The following is a 27,700-nucleotide window of genomic DNA, read 5'->3' as shown; positions in this document are numbered from 1 at the left end:
AGTCTCTCTCACCTCCCCTTTTGAGTTCAGCTGTTTTTTCCATGTGTTTGGACCAAGGAGAGAAGTATGCGATGATTCATTGGGACAGGAAGAGAGACAATATGAAATAAAGGATGCAATTCTAATGTGTGTGAAGGAGCAGTGGGACCTGCATGTGTATATACAATATATGCATAAATCATTGAAGTGACTGGACAGGTTGAGAGCATGGTTAATAAAGCCTACAACACCCGAGGCTTTATTAATAGGGGCATAGAGTATAAAAGCAAGGAAGTTACGTTAAACCTGTGTAGAACACTAGTTCAGCCTCAATTGGAGTATTGTGTCCAGTCCTGGCTGCCTCACTTTTGGAAAGATGTGAAGGGGAGTACATAAAAGATTCATGAAAATGGTCCTGATGCTGAGGAACTTCAGTTACATAGGTAGATTGGAGAAGTTGGGACTATTTTCCTTGGAGGAGAGAAGGTTGAGAAGAGATTTGGCAGTGGTATTCAAAATCATGAGTGGTCTGGACAGATTAGATAGAGAGAAACTTTCCATTGGTCGAAGGATCAAGAAACAGAGGGCACAGATTTAAGGCAAAAGAAGCAATGGTGACATCAGCAAAAGCTTTTTCACATAGCAAGTGGTTAGGATTTGGAATGCATTGCCTGAGAGCGTGGTGGAGGCAGGTTCAACTGAGGCATTCAAGAAGGAATTGGATTATTATTTGGAAGGGATGAATGTGCAGGGCTATGGGGAGGGCACTAGGTAATTGCTCCTACAGAGAACTGGCACAAACATGATATATCGAATGGCAGCCTCCTTTGCAGGAACAGTTCCGTGAATTAACATTTCTTGGGATTCATGTGCAGCTTTTTCTAAGGTGTTTCAATTTGCAGAATGATATTAGCCTGCCACAGAATAGTGTGCTTTAGCTGTTTTGGCAGTGTAATGTGCCATATTTGACACTAAACATTTTACTGGCTAGTGAGCCATTAAGGGCTTATGAGCCATCTCAGGATTTTAACGACCTTCTTTATATTTAGGTCACTGACAAATGTTGTTGGATTAAAATGCTATAATTTCATCCATTTTAGGAGTCTGGCCCAATGTATTTTTATGCAATTCTAGTGGTATGTACATGCTCAAGCACATTAAACTTTGCTGTACTAAAACCATGCTCAATACATTATGAGTGTTTTTAAGTATAGAAATTTCAAATAAGCCTCTAATCTATACCTAAATTGTGAATGTTTGATGACAGAGTTAGAGGGAACTTCAATTTTGTACCTAACAATGCTGTATCTGACTTAGAAGGATTTGATGAAGCAATGTACCGGGAACTTGTACATCTAAGCCTAGCTACATCTGATCTGTGGCTGTTTGGTGGCATGATGTTTAAAATGGAAAATGTTTCATTACCCCAATCTTTATCTCCTTAACTTCAACATTCAGTGAAAGATAATGTAGAATTGAATAATTCAGATTTCAATGTTTTAGATTTCCTTTTAAGTTTATATGTACTGGTATTGCAATATATTTGTGGCCATCAGTTATTGTACCCTGTACACAGCTCATTGAGCTGCTGCTGTTTATATAGTGAGTCAATTGTTTTCAAGATAATGTATGCATTTCCATTTTGTTTCTATTTAGGAGGAAGAGCGGCGAATGGCATTAATCATGGCCAGAAAAGAAGACGACAAGAAACGTGAAATCCACAAGCAGGCAATCCTGAAGGTAAAGACTAAATATTAGTCCTGTTAGAATAGTTAGTGGTTGGCTGGGTTGTTTCATGTGGAGTGCTTTAATCCTGGATATAATATAGTCAAGAAACATATCTAACCAATCAACTGATGTGCAGTATAATTTTAACTAGTTTCCAAAAGGAAAATTATTTCTGGCTTTATGGTTTGTTAAATGTTGTAGGTTTAGCTCACTAACCCAGAGTTAAGTAGACAATATCTGATCCTACCCCTTGTGGAAACAATGCATATAACAGTGTTGAACAATTTAGTAAACCCGCTCTCTAATACAGGCTATTTACTGAAAAATGTAATTGAGTATTTGTAGAGAATTGCAAATGTTGCATCCTTGTTCAAAGAGGGATGCAAGCATAAAGCCGGCAACTACAGGCCAGTCAGTTTGAATTCAGTGGTAGGAAAACATCTGGAAACTATAGTTTGGGACAAAATCAGTAATCACTTAGACAAGTGCAGGATAATTAAGGGAAGCCTGCTTGGATTCTTTAAGGGAAAATCATGTTTAACTAACTTGCTGGAGTTGTTGAGGAAGTAACAGAGAGGGCAACCCTGTTGATGTGGTATATATGGATTTTCAAAAGGCACTTGACACAGTGCCACACAACAGACTTGTGAGCAAAATTCTATCTCATGGAATAAAAGGGAAAGTAGGCACTTGGATGAGAAACTGGCCGAGTGACAGGAAACAGAGAGTAGTGATAAATGGTTGTTTTTCAGATTGGAGGAAGGTTTGTACTGTAGTTACCTAGGGGTCAGTGTTGGGAACCTTGCTCTTCCTAATATATATTAATGACCTAGACTGTGGTGTTCAGGGCATGATTTCAAAATTTGCAGATGATACAAAGATTGGCAACGTCAACTGTGATGAGGATAATCTTGAACTTCAAAAGAACATAGACATGATGGTGGTTTGGCAGACAAGTGGCAGTTGAAGTTCAATGCAGAGAAGTGTGAGGTGGTTCATTTTGGCAGGAAGAATATGGAGGGACAGTATAAACTAAAAGGAGAAGCCCTAAAGGAGGTGCAGGAACAGAGGGACCTTGGTGTATCAGTACATAAGTCATTGATGATGGCAGAGCAGGTTGAGAATGCAGCTAATATAGCATGTAGTATCTTAGGCTTTATTAATAGGGGCTTTGAGTACAAGAGTAAGGAGCTCTTGGTGAATTTGTATAAGACATGAGTTAAGCCTCATCTGCAGTACTGCGTAAAGTTCTGGGCACCATACTTGAGAAAGGATGTGAAGCATTGGAGAGAGTACAGAGGAGATTCACAAGAATGATTCCAGGGATAAAGGACTGCAGCTATGAGGATTAGAGAGGTTGCGACTGTTTTCTTTGGAGAAAAGAAGGCTGAGAGGAGACTTGGTAAAGGTATTCAAGATCCTGACGGGTATGGACGGGGTAAATCGTGAGAAACTGTTCCCACCCAAGGGAGCATCGAGAACTAGAGGGCATGGATTCAAAATAATTGGCGAAAGGAGTAAAGGTGATGTGAGGAAAAACTTTTTCATCCAGAGGGTGGCTAGAGTCTGGAATGAACCTTCTGAGAGGTTGGTGAAGGCAGGTTTGGTCGAGGTATTCAAAAGGGAATTGGATTGCTATCTGAAAAGAGAGAATGTGTAAGGCTACAGGGATAAGGCAAGGGGAGTGGACTAGGTAGGATGCTCTTTCAGAGAGCCAGGAAAAACTTGATGGGCCACCTTCTGCACTGTAAACATTCTGTGATTCTGTGTGTCTGTTGATAATTAGTCATAAATATATATTCTTCAAGCATGATGGAAGGGGAGGGGAAAATAAGCTCCATTTACAAAAGCAAAATACTGAAATAAAAACAGAAAATGCAGGAAATACTCTGCAAGGCGATTAGTATCTGTGGAGAGAGAAACAGAGTTAATGGGCTCGGAGTGCCAATAAGCATCAGATTTCCAGTCTGTGCACAAATACTTATGTTAAATTTCTTCCGTGCCTGTCTCGCTTGACCTTCCGACTCAGGCTGGACAAGATCCAGGCAGTGCAGCTCATCCCGAGACCCAGCATCGAAGTCCAACTCCATCGAAGTGAAGGAGGACATGGCCCCATTTTTACAGCATTAGCTGCTGTAAACCAGGTAAGTTTAAAGGTCCATTGAAATTGACAGGCCTAGGAGAAGGTAAGTGTCTAAGGTAAGTGGATAGGATTTGGGGGAGTGGGGGAAATTGGAGGTCTGCAGGGGTTGGGGAGTGGGAGGGTTGGATCTTGGGAGTGGTGGCATTTCGGATCTTAGGGAGGGGGTGGTTGGACCTTGGGAGAGGGGTGGGTTGGAATTTTGGGGGAGTGGGGTGTCGGGTTGGTCCTGCAGTCGGGGCTGGGTGGTCGGGTTGGCGGGAGGGTGTTGAGCTTTGGCCAGGTGTGGGGTTGGCCTTGCAGATGGGGGAATACAGTGGGGTGTTCGAGGGGATGGAAATACCATGGGGGTTGGTTTAACAGTGGTTGGGTGGAAGTCCCCTGGTGGGTCGAGGGTGTGGGGGGTGCCCCGTGAGGAGGCGGTCTGAGTCTTTATAGTAGTTACCCAGAAGTTAGAAGAGGTTTTAATTCTTCCAACTTTTTCTGTGTACCCATCTGAAGTTTGTGATTTAAATCACATTTTTGATGGTTCCCAGCGCAGGGCAATTGCCCAGAGGAAGTTTGCGCTTCTGAGAAATTGCCTTGCAAACCCTTACCTGTGAAGTTCTGAGAGGGGTTCCCCAGCCCATCTTTGGGCTTTCCCTCCAATCTGATACTGGGGACCTCGGAAGTTACAGCCCAAGGTTTTAGGTTTTTTACCATGAGAACATAAGAAATAGGAACAGTAGTAGACTGGCCCTTTGATCCTGCTCTACCATTCAACGGGCAGGATTTTGCCCTTGGCGGGGGTGCTCGGGCAGCTGACTGCCACCCGTGATCGGCTCTGCACCGCGATTTCACATGGGCGGGCCAATTAAGCCCCGCTTTGCATGGATGGCGAACGGCAGCACTGAGTGCTGCCTGTGCGGGCAGGGGGAGTAGGGACAGCCGGGCCTAGTGTACCGTTCGCGCATGCATGTGAAAGAGCGCTTTAGTCTCCCTGAGGCATGGAGTTACCTCAGGGAGATTGAAGTTCTTTTTAAAAAAATTAATAAAGACTGTAAAAATTTAATAAAACATGTCCTTTCGTGTGACTTTGTCACATGAGATGGGACATGTTTTTAATTCCAAAATAAAGTTGTTATTTAATGTTTATTTGCTTCAGGAAGCCTCATTCCGCTCATGGATGATGTTTCGTAAAAAATGTAAAGGCCGCTTGGCCTTTTTGCCTGCCTGCCAACCGTAAGGTTGGACGGGCAGTGTAGATTTGAATTTAATTAGCTTGTTAATGGCCTTAGTAAGCCTTTTAGTTATTGGCAGATGCGCAGCCGATTCCGGCATGTGCCTGCTGAACGAGATATTGCGTGTCAGTTTACGCTTGGGTGTGTGCGTCACGAGCCTACACGCTGAGCGTTAAATTCTGCCTAATATGATCATGGCTGATATTTGGCTTCAACTCCACTTTCCTGCCTGCTCCCCATATCCCTTGATTCCCTAAGAGACCAAAACATGACTATCTCAGCCTTAAATATATTGTACAATGGAGCATCCACAACCTTCTGGGGGTAAAGAATTCCAAAGATTCACGACCCTTTGAGTGAAGAAATCTCTCCTTATCTCAGTCGTAAATGATCAGCTCCTTACCCTGAGACTGTGCCCCTGTGTCCAAGATTCCCCAGCCAGGGGAAACAACCTCTGTGTCCACTCTGTTAATCTTCTTAAGAATCTTGTATGTGTTGTGACCCCAGCCAAAGTTAATACTGGACAAGTGAAACCTGGCTGAGTCGATCCTAACGTTTTTTCTAGAAACTGTAGAAGTCTGTTACTGGACACATTCACAAGAGTCTGCTCATATACTGTTAACAAAAAGCATAAAACATTTATTAAACAAGAAAAAAATGTACAATATTACACCAGACAAAAAAGGTTGGAAAGATTTCAATACAGATACCAGAAAATGATTCAAACACACACTATTTCTTTTATCCCAGCAACACTTACAAGCACAAAATCCCAGGGAAGATTTACCACTGCCTCAACACCAAGGTTTCTTGCTTGGGTTAGCTCAGTTTCAATCAGTATTCTTCCCAGACTTCTTAGCATTCACTAGATGGTTTTCCTCAGGTGGTATCTCTCTCTGAGACACCCCAAAAAACACAATCTAAACTCATTATTACTTCAACTTCAGAGCAAACGCATGAGTTCCCTAAACTCAGTTCCACAGCAGGCTTGCAGGATTTCTTATTAGAGAGACTAAGCCTTCTGCCTGCACCGTTGGCATACACACACACCAACTGACCGCCTTCTGTGTTTCCTTCTCTGTGTGTTTCTGGACCACTATTGCTAGGCAACAGCAGTTTTTTTCTACTTTGTTTGTTTTAACTTCACTAAACTACTAACCTCTGGTAACCCACCTCTTGACTTCAAGTTGTAAAACCTCATTAAAAATGCATGTATACAAACAGGGCCCCAGACTCCCCAGCACCCAGCTTACAAAAATCTCTAAATGAAACTAAAACCAGGTTTCACCTTTCTTAACACCCAAATACAAATATAAATTAAACTTAAAGCTATGCATTGTTCCTAACACATGTTTCAATTAGATCACTCCTCATTCTTCTAAACACCAGAGATAAAGATCCAATTTACTCAACCTCTCATCATAGGACAACCTTCTCATCCCAGGGACCAATCTTGCGAAGCTTCACTGTACCAAAGCAAGTATATTCTTCCTTAAATATGGAGACCAGAACTGCACACAGTATTCCAAAAGCTGTCTCACCAAAGCCCCATATGATTGTAGCAGAACTTCTCTCTTCTTGTACTCCAGTTCACTTGTAATAAAGGCCAACATGCCATATGCCATCCTAACTGCTTTCTGTACCTGTCTGCTCACTTTGTGTTCTTTGTACGAGTACACCCAAATTCCTCTGAACATCACCATTTAAAAGTTTCATGCCTCTTAAGAAAATATTGCTTTTCTATTCTTAGAAGCAAAGTAAATAAACTCACAATTCACCTCATTATAGTCCATCTGCCACCTTATTGATCACTCACAACCTGTCTATATCTCTTTGCAGCCTCTTTGTGTCCTCACAGTTTGCACTTTCCCCTAGCTTTGCATGGTCAGCAAATTTAGATACGTTACTCAGCACTCCACTAGTTAGAGTATTGTGGCTTGTAAGTACCCTGTTTATCCTGATTTTCTGTTTTCTGTCTGTTCCTCTATCATGATCGTATATTGCTGTTCTAATGACTGTTTCAGCATTTTCTGTTTTTGTTTATTACATTAGTTCCAAATGTTGTTTATATTGATCATTTAGGTCATTATTAGTGAAATATTTGCATTGGCCAGCAGCTCTAAACTAGAAAGAGCAGAGATACAATACATAAGATTACATAGATATATAGCACAGAAACAGGTCCTTTGGCCCAACTGGTATATGTCAGTGTTTATGATCCACTTCAGCCTTCTCCCATCTTTCCTCATCCAAATCTATCATGGTATCCATTCATCTACTCCCTTCTCCCTCATGTGCTTATCTATACTATTCGCTTCAACCACTCCCTGTGGTAGCGAGTTCTACATTCTCACTACTCTTTAGGTAAAGAAGTTTCTTCTGAATTCCCTTATATTTGTGGCCTCTAATTATGCTCTTCCATGGAAGAGGAAACATTCTCTTTGTACCCACTCTATCAAACTTTTCATAATTTAAGATAACTCTATTAGGCCATCCCTCAGCTACCTTTTTTTCAAGAGAAGAGAGATCCAGCCTGTCAATCCTTTCCTGATATGCATGCTCACATTTCTGGTATCACCCTTGTAAATCTTCTCTGCACCCTCTCCAGTGCCTTCTTTTTTATAATGTTGTGACCAGAACTGCACACAGTACTCTTAAGTGTGGTCTAACCAAGATTTAGCATAGCTTCCCCACTTCTTAATTCTATCCCTCTAGAAATAAAGCCCTGTGTTGGTTTGCATTTTTAAATGGCTTTGCTAAGCTGTGGCACAACTTTTAGTGATTGATATATTTGTGCGCTGAAATCCCTTTGTTCCTCTACCCCACCTAGACTTACACACTCCAAGTGTTACAATCCCTGTGGAGACCGATAACTTTTAAGAGGAGATAAATTTACCAAACAACCAATGGAAATAACTGAAGGACAAGATTTCATGTTTTAAGACTTCTACTGTAACAAACAAACTAAAATCCTCAAAGGCCAAACATCAATTAACAGATAACCAATACACCAAACTGAAGAAAAGGTCCTTCCGTACTAATTAACTAAATCACTCGAGATAACATCTTACAGCCCCTTTCGCTGTGCACCACATTTCTAGCAAATGTTTAGCATTCAAGAACAAGTCCAATGTTACTCCTGGCTTTCGAGCAGACCTACTTCCCCGGCTACAATGAGACACAGCTTCCAGTGTCTGAAAGTCATTCGACTCAGCCTGAGTCTTCCAGATCTAACCCATTAGCAAGGCCATTCTCGGCGACTTCTTGTTTCTTAAATCTCTCAAATTCCTTTCTGTTTGTTCCCTTCTTTTTGAAGAGAAAGCAAACTCTTAAAAGCATCCTATTTCTCCACTGGAGTAACTGCTTTGTCCCTCCTGCTGAGCAAACCAAATTCCAGAGGGAAACTTGGCTTACAGGCCATAGCCTTTTTTGTATTCTGAAAATGAGAAGTAAATATTCTGATCTCTGCAGCAAGAAGTCTAGTAGCACCTTTGGGATTTTAAAAATTAAAAGTAAAAATTTTATTAACAAGAAAAGAAAACTTAAGCACACATGATTACAGTTACACAGTTAACATTAGTCTTACAAAATATTCCCCCAAAAAGACTCCCTACTTGGTCAGACTCACAAGTAAACACTTTCCAGGCAGCACTTCCTTATAGATATTTAACTATAAAAATCCAAGGCAAACTGCTTTGGCTTTAATAAAGGCATACCACATGACCTCTTAAACTCTCTCTATCATTATCTTTAAATGTATTATATTATGGTCACGATTGCCTAGATGTTCCATACTTTTACTTCTTATATCTCTGGTTCATTTCCCATTATTATATCCAATAGTGAATCTTCCCTTGTTGGGCTTTTAGAAAGCAGTCCTATACACATTATAGGAGCTCAGTGCTCTTATCCCTTACCTTCCTCTTCTGTCCAATCAATATATGACCTTCGAGGCAAAGATGACCAACTCCAATATCTGGGATGTTTGGTAGGGTTCCACTGGGTACCTAGGTGACTGTTAAGGCCAAACTGCACCCGGAAGATTCTGTTGCAAACAGGACAGGATGCTGCAGACAATTGCGTTTTGAATGAGCTGCTGGTTTGGGATTTCCTGTCCTTGCATTTTCACTCTGCTTCTGATATGCACTTGCTTTCGAAGAAGGCTGTGTCCTTTATTATTTGGAGCTTCTCCCAGGACCGGAGGTCGATGTTATAACTCCTAAGTGAAGCATTCAGAGTGCCCTTGTAGTGCTTCCTTTGACTGCTATGAGTGCACACCCCACAATCAAGCTTTCCACAGAGGATTTGCTTTGGTGAGTGAGTGTCAGATGTTCTGGCTATGTGACCAGCCCAACTTGTTTGTGACTGTCTCAGTATGGTGTGGATGCTTGTCATGTCAGCTCAGATGACCACCTCAGGGTCTGCTATTTTGACCTGCCATCTGATCTTCAAGAGCTTTTGGCATGACGCTATACATAGTCCAAGGCTCGCATGTGTAGAGCAGAGTGGGATGGCAGTACTGATTAGGGAAGACATTGTAGTGTTGGGAAGAGAGGATGTCTTTGACGGGAAAAGGACAGAATCCATTTGGTTAATGTTGACAATCAAGAAAGGTATGATTGTTGCTGAAAAGTGAGAGATGTTGCTAAAGCTTTTAATTGTGCTCTCATCAGGACAAATACAAGAATGCCACATTTCGAACGATCACAACAATTTATGCTGCAGGAGAAAAGGGTGCTAATTGGTTGGCAAGTCCACTCCAATTACCATGGAGAAAGCACCCTGGGAACTGTAGGCTCCACAAGCTCCAGAGTAATTCAGAAAAGGTGCAAGACTTGAGCATATTCCTTTTGTTTGCTGATAACGGGTCCCTGCATATGAATGTATTTTGCTTCCAGCAAGCTTAAATGAGCCACGTTATGAGCTTGACGTTATTCTAATTTGGTTGTTAGTATAGCTATTAACAAACTCAGGATTGTTCAGCAAGTGCTGCCCAGTTGTGGGATCACATCTAACAGTAGACTTCCTGGGTTTTGCAAGCGTGGGCTGGCCGAGTACGGTCTGTACTCTGTCAATTACGAATAATGCTGTTTGATGGAATGCAGAATGTGTTTTTGGACTGACAGCAGCGTCCTGTTAGTGGAAAATAACACCCGCTTTCTGCCTATCACATAATTGAACAACCTCATGTATGAATTCAGTACTGGTGCAACGCCAGGTGTATGTAGACTGTACACCCCAACAATCAAATTAAACTGCATGTTCCTATTAAGTTTGTTTGAAGCTTACCAGGCACTCTATGTCTGATCGAGGGACATGGCATCGGGAAGAGGGTGCCATTGCAGGAAGGCACACCCCACCCTTGCTTTCGACCCCCCTCTCCATCAACCTCACCAGCACCAGCCTGGGAACCCCATTCTGCCCAACTTAACTGACTCTGAAGGACCCACCTGCAATCCTCTGTATAGGCCCCAGTGTAATACTAGCACTGACCACCACTTCCAGTGGCACTGCCTATACTGCAGAGCTGCCAGCCTCGGATTGACTAGCAGCTTTCGGGGACAGGATTTCCGGCAGTGCAGCAATTAAATATCTCCTGTAGAGCTGGGATCCTTGATCGTAGGATTCCCTCTTTCAGTTAGGTACTTAATTCCATCGAGACTCCTGGAGACTGGGTCAGTGGGTTGCTATTAGTTTTCACCGAGGATGTCGGGGCCCCACACCCCCACCATTAAATTTCACCCATTGTTTCTCTAGCTGCCAGTTTAACAAAGAAGGCTCCTGGAGTTATATGACAGAAGAAATGAGAAGAAACTGAATGTGGTCTCCTACAATCGAATTTAAGTTAGTTTGGCAAGCCAAAACTGAGCTCCCATGGGTACGGATCCATATTTTTTTGCTGTTGAAATTCCTCAATAATAGAGTTAAATGCTGAAGCTGATCAGTTTATCATTTCCCCAGACCTTTAAATCAATTTCTTTTGAAAGCTTTATTTCATTCCTGTTATTTGATATTCCTCTCTTAGGATCCTTGTTTGGGTAATTAATTAGTAATTTCCTTGTACAGTTGCCACATTTAAACCAGTCATTATGACAACCATTTTAGCATTTCTATTGGAAGAGAAAGGATGGGAGAAGGCTTGAAAGGGCAGCATTGACTGGTTGGGCCAAATAGCCTATTTCAATGCTGTATATTCTAAGCAATTTAGGAAGCATGTGAAGGCTTTATAGAAGGTGCAGAAAATATTTATGAGAATAGTACCAGGATGAGGGCCTTGATTTATATTGATAGATTGGAAAAGCTGGAGTTGTTGTCCTTAGAAGAGAGAAAGTTGAGAGGTTAGAGATGTTCAAAATTATGAGAAGTTTGGGCAGAGTAAATAGGGAGAAACTGTTACGATTGGCCAAAAGGTCAAGAGTCAGTGGGCACAAATTTGAAGTGATTGACAAAAGTATAAAAGGCGACATGACAAAGATTTTTTTAATGTGAATAATGACTATCTGGAATGCACTGCCTGAAAAGGTAATGGAGGGAGATTCAATCATGGCTTTCAAAAGGGAATTGGATAAACACCTGAAGGGAAAACATTTGCAGAGTTGTGGGAGAAAGGCAGGCAAGTGGGACTGGTTAAATTGCTGTTGTATTACGATCCCCAGAGAGATTGATCATTTAAACAAGGGATTTGAATTGCTATTGACCATTTTAAAGGAAATGCATGACAAGATTTCAAGTTTTATGACTATTACTATAATAAACCAGCTAAAAGCAACATTGGATAAACATTATCTAGTAAGCAACTAATTCTCTAAAATATAGAAAAGTTACCCTTATTGATTCTTTTCCATGACCAATAACTCCACGCCACATACATATACATTACAACACAGAATCACAGACACGCTCCACAAGATTACAGTGTTTATAGGAAAGAGTCAATAGCCCGTTGACCCAACTTCCAATGGGTTCATGTCTCTCCATGTTGCTGAATCATTATGTTGAGGTACCATCAAAAGTAACTTCTCTCAGTTTTCAGAGAGTTTCCAAATTGACTACCAGCAGTCAGGCCTACTCTGGCGATTCTTCCCCTACCCCTGCCACGTCAGAACAATTCCTCCAGATTGCTTAGATTGCCACAGGATAGCAATCTCTTCAACTATACAAACACACATAGGAGCATAGAAATCAGGAGCAGAAGCAGGCCATTCAGCTCATTGAAGCCTGCTCCGTCATTTGATAAGAGCTTGTCTGTACTGATTGTGGCCTCAACTCTATTTTCCTGTATGCCCCCTATAACCCTTAACTCCCTAGTTAATCAAGAATCTATCTAACTCAGCCTTAAGAATATTCAGCGACCTTGCCAGACTGCTCTCTGGGGGAGAGAATTCTACATACTAATGACCCTCTGACAGAAAAAAATTCTCCTCATCTCCGAATTAAATGGAACACCCCTTATTTTTAAACTGTGCCCCCTAGTTGTAATCTCTCCCACAAGGGGGAACATCCTCTTGGCATCCATTCTGTCAAGTCCCCTCAGGATTTTATATGTTTCAATAAGATCGCCTCTCAGTCAGAGGCTGTCTTCTCTCTCACATTCTGCCTGGTGGTCTATAGAATGGCCACACCCCTCTCTGCTGATCATACTAGATGCAGCCTTTCATCTCTCTGAGACCTCTTTTTTCCCTGTCCGAAAACTCAGAGATTATAAGTCTGTCCACAGTCAGTCCAGCTGCTCTTGCCTTTGTTTTCAGGCATGAACGTTTTGCATCTTTCTCAGCAAGCATCAACCTGGGTGCTCCTGTCCTCATGGTAACGAAGCCACCTGGCCTGTTGCTGCTCAGAAATCATGACAGATCACGTAACTCTCTTCAATACTCCATCTCTCCTTAAATTAAAGAGACGTTTCAAAACATAACAATCTTACAAAACCTTGCATTTGTAACACTTGCAGAGAGCTGATTCAAAGTTTGACAAACTGAATGGCCTCCTTCTATGGTATAAGCATTCTATGACTCGAATTCTATAATTTTAATCAAAATGGATTAGTTTTAACTCTGTGCCAAATGTACGCTGCACTGCTTCAATGATGCAGTGGTGCTGAATAAGTCAGGATGGCATCATAAATATTTTATTTATTCTAATACATTTTAAGACCTGGAATGGTATGTTTTTCTGTATCACTCGCAATGTGCTCAAAACATGTGCTTGCAAGTTACCAAAGAAACAGCACATCACAAAGGCAGTTTTAAACTGCATCTGGAGAATTATTCAGTGTATGAAAGCCGGTGCCATCTCGGACAAAATCACTAAAGAAGCAAAGACTTGAATTTATATCGCATATTTCGCATCCTTAGCCATAAAACACTTCATAGCAAATTAATTACTTTTTAAGTGTCATTACTTATGTAATGTTGGGAAACATGACAGCAAAGCACAATCTCACAAACATCAATGAGATAGATAACCAGCAACATTGGCCAGGGCACTAGGGACAAATCCCCTGCTCTTTTTTTGAATCATGCATTAGGACCTAAGAGGAAAGACTGGGCTCAGTTTCACTCATCTGAAATATAGCATTTCCAACAGTGTAACACTACTGAGGTGTCATCCTAGATTAAATGCATGTTTCTGGAATGGGACTTGAACCCATGTTGTTATGACTCAAGAGTGTGTTACCACTGAGCCGTAGGTGTCACTAACATATTTGCTATTACTGCAATAACACCTCTACAATAAATGTCAGGTTTCAGTGTGAAGAAACAAGTCTCTCAGGCTTTTTGGAAAACTCTAGCAACATCTCAACCATTGCCTCTGCTTCTGGTTTAGTTGTGTCGGCATCACAGACTAATATCCATATTCTAATGGTTGGCAGTTGTTAAAGCTTCCTTCACTGGTAGCTGCAATTCATGGGATGTATGTTGGGTATTTGTCTCCTTGCCCTTACACTTAGCTTTATAAAGAGCGTTCCTTCTCTATAAGAGGTTAGAATGTGATTCATTTTTTCACATTGTTTCCCTTCTGTTTGGAAGGCACTTAGCCTCTACTAGGTTCAACAAATCACTAAGTAAGGAAAGAATCTGTAGTGATTTATTATTCATATTAACAGCTAATTTTATAACTGCTCTACCAAAGTACAACAGTGACTGGTTGAGATTTGTTCAGTGATGGCTTGACTGTAATGTCATAAGACTGCAGTTAATTGTAGATTTGTCACCTCTCACATGTTTGTAGTCAGATTCATGCTCTTGGTTTGAAAACATCACTTATTTTAATGCCTCATTTTAAAATAAACCCATCTCTGTGAGTTAAATGAGTTTATGACTTGCCTTCTTGTTTTTAATCATAAATCCCACTTCCAACATTTCCCTGCTGTTGGATATTGATCTAATTGTTCTTGTGATATTTGAATTTTCATTGAATGAGTCAAAGCTCACTGAGGAGTATTCTGAAGCAGATTCTCCCTCCTGAATTGATACACAATTTCATTTTTCTTGAAGAACTGTTGATACATCACTAACCTTATTCTTAATTGCTGAAGAGAATAATCAGTTATGTCCCAACCAACCTCCATCCATCACCACCCTCCTCTATCTGCTTAAAATAGTTCTCACATTGGACAATTTCTCCCTAAACTCCACTCACTTCCTCCAAATAAAAGGTGGTGCCATGGATATTTACATGGGTCCTAACTATGCCTGCCTTTTTGTAGCATGTGTGGATTATTTCTTGTTCTCATGCCCCCACTCTCAAATCTTTTTCCGATACATTGACGACTGTATCATTGCAGTTTCCTGCTCTCGCCCTGGACTGGAAAACTTCATCAAGTTTGTTTCCCATTTCCAGCCTTCATATGGCTCTTCTCCAACTCTTTCCTTCCATTCCTCGACTTCTCTGTCTATTTCTGGGGATAGTATATCAATGAGTATTCACTGTAAGTCCACTGACTGTCTCAGTTACCTTGACTACACCTTTTCACACCCTGCTTCCTGTAAGGACATTCCACTCAGTCCCCATTGCATCTATTCCGATGATATTACCTTCCATTCTAGTACTTCTTAAATATCTATTCTCACCAAAGAATTCCCCTCAGCTTGTTGACAGGACCCTCGACATGTTCATTCTATTTCACGCACTTCTGCTCTCATTCTGTCTCTTCCCTCCCTCAACTGTGATAGGGTTTCCCTGGTCCTCACCTCCAACCCACCAGTCTGCATATTTAACAGATCATCCTCCATCATTTCCACCACCTTCAGCGTGACTCTACACCAAATCACCTTCCCCTCTCCTTTCAGCATCCCGAAGAATCCGTTCCCACCACGACACCCTGGACCACTCTTCAAACATTCCCCAACATTCCTTCCCCTTTCCAGAGCACCTTTCTATGCAAGGAGATGCAACACATGCCCTTTTACCACCTCCCTGCTCACTGGTCAAGGTCCCAAACACTCCTAAAGTAAACAGTGATATACATGAACTTTCAATTTAGTATACTATATTCACTGCTAACAATGTTGTCTGCTTTACTTTTGGGAAGCCAAACCGTAGATTGGGTGACTGTTTTATGAGCAAGCCCATTCAATCAGCAAGCATGACCCCAAGCTTCTGCTCACCTGTCATTTTAATTCTCTACCTTTCTCTCAGGCTGACCTCTCTGTCCTTGACCTCCTGCATTCTTCCAAAAAAGCTCAATGTAATCTCAAGGAAAAGCACCTCATCTTTTGGTTAGGCATGGCTACAGCCTTCTGGACTCAACAATGAGTTCAACAATTATAATCTCTGCTCTCATTCTGTTTTCCTTTTATTTTACGGGTTTTGGATTTATTCTTGTTTTTCTTCTTTTTTGCTTTTGAAATGCATTCACACCTTTTCTAGACACATCTTTTTGTTCCTTTACTTGCCCCATTAACGCTCCCTTTGTCCCTGCGCTACCAACTCGTGTTATTTTCTCTCTCCTAACTTGCATCCTGTCATAGACCTTCTTTTCTCTTTTTTGCATCCTCCCTCCTTTTGCTTGCTGAAAACCAGTTACATTAATAACTTTTCCCATTTTTGATGAAAGGACCTGAAACATTAACTCTATTTTTCCTCTCCCCAATTGCTATCTGACCTGCTGAGTTTTTCCAGCATTTTCTGATTTTATGTCCCAGAATCTACTAGTTATTAACAGTTAAGAAGGTAACCTGATTGTCAATATGACGGAAGTTGCATTTTGTATTCTCATTCCCAGCATTTATGTCCATCATTATCACAATGACATGTTTCTTGGTTCATTTAGTTTAGTTTTATTCACCAGGAGGATTCTGATTTTAATAATAATGTTTGTAATTCTCCAGTTCTTTGGCACCACCCTTGAGTCTAGGGAAGATCGAAAGATTATGGCCAGTGCCCCTGCAATTGGAGATGTTGTCCATTATGTAGGATCATCTGCTTTGGTACTGCCAGGAATTTAAACTTTCTTGGATGCACTGTCCTCTAAAGGTTAAATTAGGTACAATTAGTTCACTGTCTCATTCCCTTTTGCACAGTAATTGGCAGTTCCTATCTTCAGATATCAGAATCAGCTGTTTTCTCTCTGTTTTCTCAATTGATGAGCCATAGTGCATTCTACTCCCAAGTGAGGGGCCAGAGTGCAAGACACCATTAGGTTTGAAAAGCATTTGAGAAGAGCTAACTACTGATTTAGGTGTCAGATTCTCATTGAATTATTGCATACTTCCAAATGATGTGCCAAGAGCAGAACAAACAAACAGTCTTGAGGATTAACACAGACATTGGATTTCTAGCATGCAGAGAACAATTCTAGTTGAGCAGTTAAAGTTTCAGTGTTTTTTACTTTAGTTTAGTACTTCTCTCCTTTTTGGATTCTTCCATGTAGTTTGTGACATTGCCTTGTGAGAGGGAGGAGAAGTTGACATGCTTAGCTGCACATCAGATCCACTCATTACCTGCACAGCACAGGAGCTCAGTGAAAACCTCTCCAGCATTGTGGTGTGGGGTGTCTAGACGTCATGCACTATGTTGCTACATCATTGTTTATAATATAAATTTCCAGAAAGTGTTTGCTGTTTCAAATAATAAATATTAGTTCAGTAAAAAACGTAGGGTTTCCTTTAATAATATTCCCTGGACAAAATGACATTATTGTACTTAACACTCACTAGACTCCTTTTTCACAGAAAAAGTCAGCTTCATATATATACCTGAAAATATTTTGCATCGTGAATTCTTATTGCAATACAATACAAACATTATACTCTTGGATCATTCATGTATCAAGCTAAATGCGTTTAAATTCTTTTACTGACATGTTTATGCAATAATGATTTTAAAGGATTATCCTGCTCTTATTAATATGCTTGTAAAAATATATGGCCGGTATTCGTATTTATTGTTCCTACAGAGTCAGTTTAGTTTGCTTATTTGTAATTCACTGTGAATAACCTGGTGATATTGTATACGTATGTGCTTAAAGCCTTGGTTCAAACATGGGTCAGAGCCATACTAAAATTATGGTGATGTCATTTGGCTGTTAATGCTAATACAATCAATGTCAGAAAAGTAAATGCTGATCTTAAATCCAATAGATTCCTATATAGGAGTTCCTGCAGCTTAACTTATATCATTCTGATGGAGTCCAGATGATCTCTCCGGATTATATCCATTCTCTGCCTTTAATTTTTTTTCTGTCACATGAGCAGGGACATGTTATTAATTAAATTTTAAAATTTTAATTTTATTTGCTTTAGGAAACCTCATCCCACCTGTGGATGAGATTTCCTAGAAAGTGCAAAGGCCATTTGGCCTTTTCACCTGCCCACCGACTGTATGGTTGCATGGGCAGCAAAAATCTTAACTTAATTGATAATTTAATGGCCTTCGCAGGCCTTTTAGTTGTTGCAGGCATGCTGCCAATTCCCGCACGCGCCAGCCGACTGAACTATCACGTGACTCAGTGTTGACATCAGGATGCTCGCCCGACATCAACACACATCATTTCACGCTCAAGTGGGTCGGGCGCGTGCCCACCTGCTGAGGTGAAAATTCTGCCCCCAGTTTTTAGTTAAGTTCCCCCTCCTGAATAATACAGAAGTTCAGTGTCGGGTTTTACAGGCTGACCATATGTTATCAGTAATCTTATAAAAATGCTGTAATACTGCCAAGCTACTGCCGGTCATTGCTGCTCAACCTGCTCTTCATTTATTTCATGTATCACAGTGCAGTCTTTGTGATATTCTGTACATAGCTACAGCGTAAGGTGTCTCTCCACTTTGTATTGCTGAGTCTGTGCTAAATTTCTTTTGTTTCCTTGCTCTTACACTAAGAACCCTGATGGTAGAATATAGAGATTGATGCACGTCTTTGCGTTTTAAGTCCACCACTAAATGCAGTTGCTCTGTTCACAGTTTAATTCTGTTTACTAACTGAAGATTTTAAGCTGTTTAGTTGTGTAGGCAGTCCCCAGGAAAAAAAAATATAAAACTGCAGCCATGGAAGCTAGTTATCATGAAAACAAAAAATTGCTCAAAATTCAACAGTGTTATGAACAATCCAAGGCTCTGGTCAAAAGTGCCTTTAGTTTTATTGTGTTGCCTGTCTGTGTTAAAGCATCCCACAAGGTCAGTGAAAAACAAACTAGAGTTGAAGCTACAGGTGCACTAACAAATACATTAAATAAATAGGTTAATGTCTTTGTTAAAACAGAATGTCACACAACTCCATTAATAAACGTGTCACTAAATACCAAAGTGAAAATTCAACATACTTGTTTCAACTTGATTGTAAGATGATTATAAGAATTTACTGTTGAAGATTTTTTTTAAAATCCTGGACTAAGAGCTTGTGCAATTTATCAGTAACTGAGTCAATTTAAACCAAATTAATAAATTCACTCTTGAACTCCTCGTTCAACTGGAGTAGTTGATACAAATGGGGCCAGCAACAAATCGGTGTTACGATGCCCTGTTGATATGACAAAGGAAAGCTATTAAATTCACAAGTTGAGTGGCATATCACACTCAATAAAAGTTCTAGTCCTAACGTGGAGTTGGAGAAGTTAATTATGAATGCAGTAGACTTTTAATTGTGGTGTAACTAAATAGATTGCAGGGGTTTGTCTTTTTTAAAGCTCACTTCACCTGGTTTTTTCCTGTATTGTGCGTGACTCTGTGTTGCTGCTAATACTTTTCTGTTCCCAGTACAGCATTCATTCTCATTTTTTTAACAAGCACCAGAAAGTTTCAGGAGTAAAGTGAATCTGTAAAATTGAGTACAGTTCTCGAGTGGCAGTTGCATTTAAGTCTGCAGCAAGTTCCCAGATAACTGGCAGCTAGGGTCTGCTTTGGCATTTACCTCCATGGAAAGATGTTCAGATTTTCTGGAGGTAACAAGGAACAGAGTGGAGTGCAGAGTGGAATATGGATTCCAGAATGCGGTCATTGTTGCACCCCTGGAGTTTCAGAAGCTAAAAGTTGATTTATGCCAGCCATTCACTGATCAGTGAGGCCAAAGATCCAGGACCCAATGGAATGGTGACAGCTGGAGTTTGATGTGTCATGTCTCAAGGCTGCAGCAGATGCCAGGAGTCCTGTGATTTTCCACTATAGGGCACTACACCTGGAACATGGAAATTGAGATCAGGAAGTCCATCTCTTCCTGAGATGCAGCCAACAGCAACTCTATGGTAGGTGTCAGCTGCCATACTGAAGGCCACCTCTGTCCCATGACTCTTCTCAACAGCATGAGGGTCTTTCAAAATCATGGCCTTTAAGGGGAATTACATAGAATATACAGCACAGAAATGGGCATATGACCCAACAGACTACGTTTGTATGGCAGCATATTGGTTATGTTACTTGACTAGTAATTCAGTCACCTGGGCTAATGATCTTCAGGATGAGAGTCCAAATCCCAGCACCCGGAATTTCAAATTCAGTTAATCAAATAAATCTGGAATAAAAAGCTAGTGTCAGTAATGGTGACCATGCAACTGCTGGATTTTTGTTAACTCACCTTAGCCATTAATGTCCTTCGGAGAAAGAAATCTGCCGTCTTTGCCTGATCGAGTCAAACTATTAACACATTCCTACAGCAGTGTCTTTGACTTTTAACTACCTTCCGAAATGGCTTAGCAAGCCACTCAGTTGCATTAAACAACTGTGCAAAACTATGATGAGAATAAAACTGCTGGAGCACATACATCTAGGCACTGGACACGGACATAAGAAAAGAATCCGCAAAGCCCTCCGCTCTAACATTTGGTGACTTGCACCAAAAATGGGAGAGCTGTGCTACAGAATAGTCAAGTAACAGCTTGACAAAGTCATATTCACTGAATGACACCTTTCAGCCAATGTCCTAGAATTCTCCCATCCCCATCCCTGGGTAGGACCTATCCCATCAGCAGGCCAGACCCACAAGAGATGGAAGCACAGTGATAATAGTTTGGGAGTGAATGGCACTGGGAGTCCTCAACATTGACTCTGAACCCCATGAGGCCTCATGCATAAAAAAAAGTCTAAAAGGAATGAAACCGGATGCACCACCCAGCATCGACCTAGGCACCAGAAATGACAATGGCACACTTAGCCTGTCATCCCTGCAAAGTCCTCTTTACAAATATCTTGTGCGAAAATTGGGAGAGCTATCTTACAAACTAGTCAAGCAACAGCCTGGCATAGTCATACTCATGAAATCATACCTTACAGATAATGTCTCAGACACCATCATCGCCATCCCTGGATTTGTCCTGTCCCACTGGCAGGACAGACCCAGCAGATGTGGCAGCACAGTGGTATACAGTCGGGGGGGAGTTGCCCTGGGAGCCCTCAACATCGACTCCGGACCACATGAGGTCTCATGGCATCAGGTCAAACATGGGCAAGGAAATCTCCAGCTTATTACCATGTACCGTCCTCCCTCAGCTGATTAATCAGTACACCTCCATGTTGAACATTACTTGGAGGAAGAACTGAGGGTAGCAAGGGCACAGAACATACTCTGGGTGTGGGCCTTAATATCCATCACCAAAAGCGGCTCTGGAGCACCAGTACAGACCAAGTTGGCTGAGTCCTAAAGGACATAGCTGCAAGACTGGGCCTGCTGCAAGTGGTGAGGGAACCAACAAGAGGGAAAAACATACTTGACCTCATCCTGTCACAGATGCATCTGTCCATGACAGTATAGGTAGGAGTTTGCACAGTCCTTGTGGAGATGAAGTCCCATCTTCACATTGAGAATACCCTTCATTATGTTGTTTGGCACTGCCATCATGCTAAATGGGATAGATTTCAAACAGACCTAGCAACTAAAGACTGGGCATCTATGAGGCTCTGTGGGTCATCATCAGCAGCAAAATTATACTGGACTACAATAGGTAACCACATGGCCCGACGTATCCCCCACTCTACCATTACCATCAAGCCAGGGGATCAACACTGGTTCAATGGAGAGTGCAGGAGGGCATGCCAGGAGCAGCACCAGGCATACCTAGAAATGAGGTGTCAACCTGGTGAAGCTATAAAACAGGACTCCTTGCATGCCAAACAGCATAAGCAGCAAGTGACAGACAGAACTGAGCGATCCCACAGCCAACAGATCAGATCTAAACTCTGCAGTGCTGCCACATCCAGTCGTGGCTGGTGGTGGACTATTAAAAAATGCACAGGAGGAGGAGGCTCCACAAATATCCACATCCTCGATAATGAGGGAGCCCAGCAGCTCAGTGCAAAAGATAAGGCTGAAGCATTTGCAACAATCGTCAGCTGAGTGGATGGTCCATCTTGGCCTCCCCCGGAGGTCTCCAGCATCACAGGTGCCAGCCTTCAGCTAATTCAATTCACTCCATGTGATATCAAGAAACGGCTGAAGGCACTGGCTACTGCAAAGCCTCTGGGCCCCGACACTATTCCCAAAGAGTACTGAAGATTTGTTCTCCAAAACTTGCCACACCCCTAGTCAAGCTGTTCCAGTCCAGTTACAACACTGGCATCTACCTGGCAATGTGGAAAATTGCCCAGGTATGTACTGTCCCAACAGCAGGACAGACCCAACAAAGGTGGCAGCACAGTGGTATACAGTTGGGAGGGAGTTGCTCTGAGATTCCTCAACATCAACTCCAGACCCCATGCAGTCTCATGGCATCAGGTCAAACATGAGCAAGGAAACCTCCTGCTGATTACCACGTACCTCCCTCCCTCTGCTGATGAATCAGTGCCTCCTCCATGTTGAACATCACTTGGAGGAAACACTGAGGGTGGCAAAGGTGCAAACTGTACTCTGTGTAGGGGTCTTCAATCACCAAGTGTGGCTCGGTGGCACCACTACTGACTGAGTTGGCCAAGTCCTAAAGGACATAGCTGCTAGACTGGGTCTGCAGCAGGTGGTGAGAGAACCAACAAGAGGGAAAAACATACAACCTCATCCTCACCAACCTGCCTGCAGCAGATTCCTCTGTCCATGATAATATCAGCAGGAGTGACCACCCCATAGTCATTGTGGAGACAAGGTCCCACCTTCACGTTGAGGATACCCTCTATCGTGTGTGGCACTACCACTGTGCTAAATGGGATAGATTTCAGACAGATCTAGCAACTTGAGACTGGGCATCCATGAGGCACTATGGCCATCAGCAGCAGCAGAATTGTACTCGAACACAATCTTTAACCTCATGGCCCAGCAAATCCATGTCCAGCAGTCCATGTTGAAATGCAGCAAGACCTAGATAATACCCAGGCTTGGGCTGACAAGTGGCAAGCAACATTCACACCACACAAGTGCCAGGCAATGACCATCTCCAAAAAGAGAGAATCTAACCATCTCCCCTTGACGTTTAATGGCATTGCCATCACTGAATCCCCCACTATCAACATCCTGGGGGTTGCCATTGACTAGATTCTGAACTGGACTAGCCATTTAAATACTGTGGCTACAAGAGTAGGTCAGAGGCTAGGAACCCTGTGATAAGTAACTCACCTCCTGACTCCCTGAGCCCTGTCCACCATCTACAAGGCACAAAGACTGTGATGGAATACCCCCCACTTGCCTGGATGAGTGCAGCTCCCACAACACTCAAAAAGCTTGACACCATCCAGAACAAAGCAGTCAGCTTGATTGACACCACATCCACAGACATTCAGTTCCTCCACCACCGACACACACTAGCAGCAGTGTGTACCATCTACAGAAATAAGGCTACTTAGACAGTACCTTCTAAACCCATGACTGTTATCATCTAGAAGGACAAGGGCAGTAGATAGATGGGTACACCGTCACCTGAAAGTTTCCCTCCAAGCTGCAAACCATCCTGACTTGGAATTATGTTGCTGCTCCTTCACTGTCATTGGGTTAAAATCCTGGAACTCTCTCCCTAACAGCATGTGAGTGTACCTACACCACATGGACTGCAGCGGTTCAAGAAGGCAGCTCACCACCACCTTCTCAAGGGCAACTAGGGATGGCCAATGAACGCTGGCCCAGCCAGTGAATCCCACATCCTGTGAATGAGTAAAAAAATAAGTCCTGCCCCATCCAAAAGTGAATGGCGTTGGACAATTAAACAACGAACAAGAGGAGGAGACCCCATGAACATTCCCATCAAAATAATTGTGGAGCCCAACATAGAAAAGACAAAGACTAAAGAATTTGCAACCATCTTCAGGCGGATGCACTGAGTGGATGATCAATCTCTACCTCCTCCTGATGTTCCACTTCCACAGGAACCAATTTTCAGCCAATTTGGCTCCCTCCACATGGTTTCAAGGAATTGCTGAGCATGCTAAAAACAGCAAAGGATGAGGTCCCTGATAAGTTCCCGGCTATAGCGGTGAAGAGTTGTGCCCCAGCTTCTCGCCAAGGTATTCAAGTGCAGCTACAACACTGACATCTATCCAACATGTTAAAATTTCCCTGAAATATTCTATCCAGAAAAAGCCATTCATAAGCATTTGCTGGTCAAGTACAGCCCAGGTTAGCTTTAGATTAAAGCTCCTTCTAGATTGTCCTTCTGAATCTAGATTGTTCTTCTGAACATTCCCTGGCCAGGTAAAGCATGCTTTTCATGTAGAGTGAAAATCCTCAACACTACTCCATTTCACATGCCCTGGGCAGAGACTGCATGTATTAATAAAGCTGCCTTTATGCTGTCTCAATAATCAGAGAAATTGCTTTTTGAGTTATCTTGGGCTAAAATAAAATACTGTTTTTCATTTTCAGCTAAGACTAACTGAATAATTTCAAAATACATTATCAGCATAAATACACAATGGTGGTAGATGTCTAGAGTTTGTTACAGGAGCCAGAGACAACTAAATTTGATTGCATTAATTAATATTATAGTTTAAAAATCAAAATATATCTCCAATAATCACATAGAGTAACAGCCCCATCTACCTTTCTGCTTGTCATCAGCCCAATAACATCTAGACTGAACATCAACCTGCCTCTTGCTCCATGGACACAATCAAAGGATTTTTAAAAACCACTTTTTCCACAGACCCATCTTGTAAGAAGTTGGTTTTAGAATAACACCTTGTCCAGATGCACAGCATGGAAATCCAGACATCTGACTGAATTCTATGTAAATCAAACCATGGGTAGCTGTCCCCCAACAATAATCACCAAATGAAGGCAATCTGGGAGGAAATCTCCTCTGCCAGATAGGCAGAATATGTTTATTAGTGGCTGGGCAGTCAGTTTAGAAGTTGTAGCTAGCAGCCTTTGAACTGCTCCACTGGAAGGATTGGGTGTGGCAGTGAAATAAAATCCCAGAAGATTAATTCGGGGAGGGTCCAGTGGCTGTTCAATCTGTAGTTTAAGGAGAATGTGGCTCCAGTTCAATATGCTTTCTGTAATATTCTCCTTTTGTATCATAAGGACTTTGTGTTTGCCACAGACCACACAATGCCTATTTTATCATCAATTTTACTAACCGTTTAATCTGCAGAGATCTTCCCTGTCACCCAAAAACTCCCTGGTTAATGATCTAACTTCACATCTTACGTTATCATTAGCTAATTGCATTTCCTTTGCATGAAAGTTCTGTGGTGCTAGCACCTCATTGTATTCCATAGAAGAAATCATCTCTAACCAGACTCCTCATAACCCTAATTCTAAGCCTAACCTAATATTATCAAGCTCCTCTTTAAAGAGATGAATTGGCATTCTTTCCCATTCAATAGTATGGGACAAGGTACGGGGATGTAGTGGAACTAAATTTTTCTAATGTCAAATCTTATCTGAGGCTAATAAAAGGCAGAATACCTCATGTTGGAAATCTGAAATAAAAACAGAAAATGCTGGAAATACACAGCAGGTCAGACACTACCTTTGGAGAGTATCCACAGATGCTGCTGAGTATTTCCAGCATTTTCTGTTTTCATTTATCTGAGGCATGCTAGTTTTCTTCTTGCATCCTCCAGCTCACAGGGATTAGTTAATTTGAGTTTTGACCAGGGAAAACAATGAAATATTTTAATCATAGTATATCTTTGTTTACTGGAGTTTTCTTATTAATTTATTAGGTTCTCTTATTATAATAACACAGTTTAAGAGCTTTTTATTTTGAAAACTTGTTAAAGGCCTTAAAGTTATCTCGTTTACGGATTACTGCAGTGAGACATGATGATCCACATAGGTTAGCACTTTTTAACTGTGAACTCATCCCTATGGATTCCTCATGAGAAACATGATAATTTCCTGGCCACTATCCACATTGTTAGTCCATTAAATCTGAAAGACAGTTAGCTTGTTACATGTTTAGTTATTCTGTGAATTAGCCTGTTGTCTTTGTACACTTTTTGATTCCTTTTCTCTCAGTTCAGACTTCAATGTTTAAAAAGCAGGTTGAGACAGGAGTAAAGTGATACCTTTTGAAGCCTTGTCTGATTTTCATCACATTAGAAAGGGTTGGCTTGGAAGCCTATTACGTGGTAAGAAATGAGTATGTAACCAGTGAAAAGAAAACCAATGTTTTAAAGCCTCAACAATTTAATAACATTTGAGTCTGCATTCCAATAGAAAGTGATAACTATGTGAGAGCCTTTTAATGAATGAATGGTGCAAGGGAGGGAGGGTAGAGACGTAGTTGTCAATGAGTTCATTGTAGAAGGTTAGAGATTAGTCATTGTTTCTTGTGCTGATTGTTTATGTTTATGGGAACAGCATAGTGGTAATTTTACTGGACTGGTAATCCAGAGGCCTGGACCAATGCTCCAGTGACATGAGTTCAAATTCCACCACGGCGGCTGGTGGAAATTAAATTGAATTATTGAATAAATCCTGAATAATGGTGACCATTAAACGACCAGATTGTCAGAACAACCAATCTGTTTTGCTAATGTCCTTTAGGGAAGGAAATGCCATCCATGCTGGCCTACTTTTGATTCCTGACCCAGTGTGGTTGACTCTTAACTGCCCTCTGAAATGGCCTAGCAAGCTCCTCAGTTCCATCAAATCACTACAGAAAAGTTGAAAAACAATAAAATCAGGTGGGCTATCTGGCATCAATCAGGGCACAGAAATGACAAAGGCATACTCTGCCCAGTTGATTCTGCAAAGCCCTGAGGACCAAAATTGGAAGAGCTGCCCTATAGATTAATCAAGCAATATCCTGACATAGACATACTCACTAAATCATACCTTACAGCCAAAATCCCAGATTTCTCTTTCTCCATTTCTGGTTATGTCCTGTTCCACCAGTAAGTCATATCCATCAGAGGTGGTGGCACATGGTATATAGTTGGGGGAGAGTGGGCCTGGGAGTCATCAGCATTGACCCTGGACCCCATGAAGTCTGATAGCATCAGGGCAAACATGGGCAAGGAAATACCCTGCTGACCATCCTCATTCAGCTGATGAATCAATACTCTTCCATGTTGAACACAATTTGAAGAAGCATTGAGAGTAGCAAGGGCACAGAATGCACACTGCGTGGGTGGTGGGAGGGGGGGGTGGGGGTCTTAAAGTTATAGAATCATTAAGGCACAGAATGAGGCTATTTCATCTGTTGAATCCATGTTGGCTCTCTGTAGAGCTCACCTGCTTTATCCTCACCGCCCCACAAATTTATTTCCCTCAAGTAGCCATTTGATTTCCTTTTGAATTCATTGATCATCTCTGCTTCCATCAACCCTTTGGGCAATGATTTCCAGCTCAATACTGCTTGTTGCATAAAAAATTCTTTCTTGCATTCCCCCTGCATCACTTGCCCAAAGCAGAAGGCAAATTTGAAATTATTTTGAATCGTGAGGGGACATTTGGCAAATGAAATTTAACGCAAAGAAATGTGAGGAGATTTGGGTATGTGAGATTTAGTTTAAAAATATTTTTGGGGAATATTGTGTTATTCTGTAAAGAAGGCTGGGTGTCTGGGTGTGTGCATGTGTGAGATTTAATTGAACTGGGCAAGAGATTGATAGGAGTCAGATTGTCTGGGGGGTGGGTTTAAAACATGAAAAGAATAGAGGTGTTAAGTTTGAGGTACAAGTAAGTAGGTTAAATCTAACATTTGCATTTTTAGATAAGTTGAGAGTTTGAATATCAAAGGGGAGTCAGGGTGTAAAGAAGCATGTTTGCATCTTGCAGGAGTTCCATAAGTAAATAGTAGTTGGGATATTATATTTTATTGACCCAAAAGCAAAGA

At 41.6% G+C, this 27,700-nt stretch overlaps 1 protein-coding gene across 5 annotated transcripts in view; it reads left to right on the top strand.

Moving 5' to 3' along the window:
- LOC121272153 (leucine-rich repeat-containing protein 49) overlaps positions 1–27,700 on the top strand; it is a 244,678-nt gene that overhangs the window by 127,905 nt on the left and 89,073 nt on the right. For all 5 annotated transcript variants that reach the window (XM_041178664.1, XM_041178665.1, XM_041178663.1 and 2 more), the window contains one exon: positions 1,636–1,719. In XM_041178664.1, coding sequence (XP_041034598.1) covers positions 1,636–1,719 — 84 coding nt within the window. The remainder of the gene's footprint in view (positions 1–1,635; positions 1,720–27,700) is intronic.

This window comes from Carcharodon carcharias, chromosome 32, assembly GCF_017639515.1.
Source record: "Carcharodon carcharias isolate sCarCar2 chromosome 32, sCarCar2.pri, whole genome shotgun sequence".
Lineage (NCBI taxonomy): Eukaryota > Metazoa > Chordata > Chondrichthyes > Lamniformes > Lamnidae > Carcharodon > Carcharodon carcharias.
Note: the sequence above shows the minus strand (reverse complement) of the source record. Positions and strands in the feature narration are given on the sequence as shown.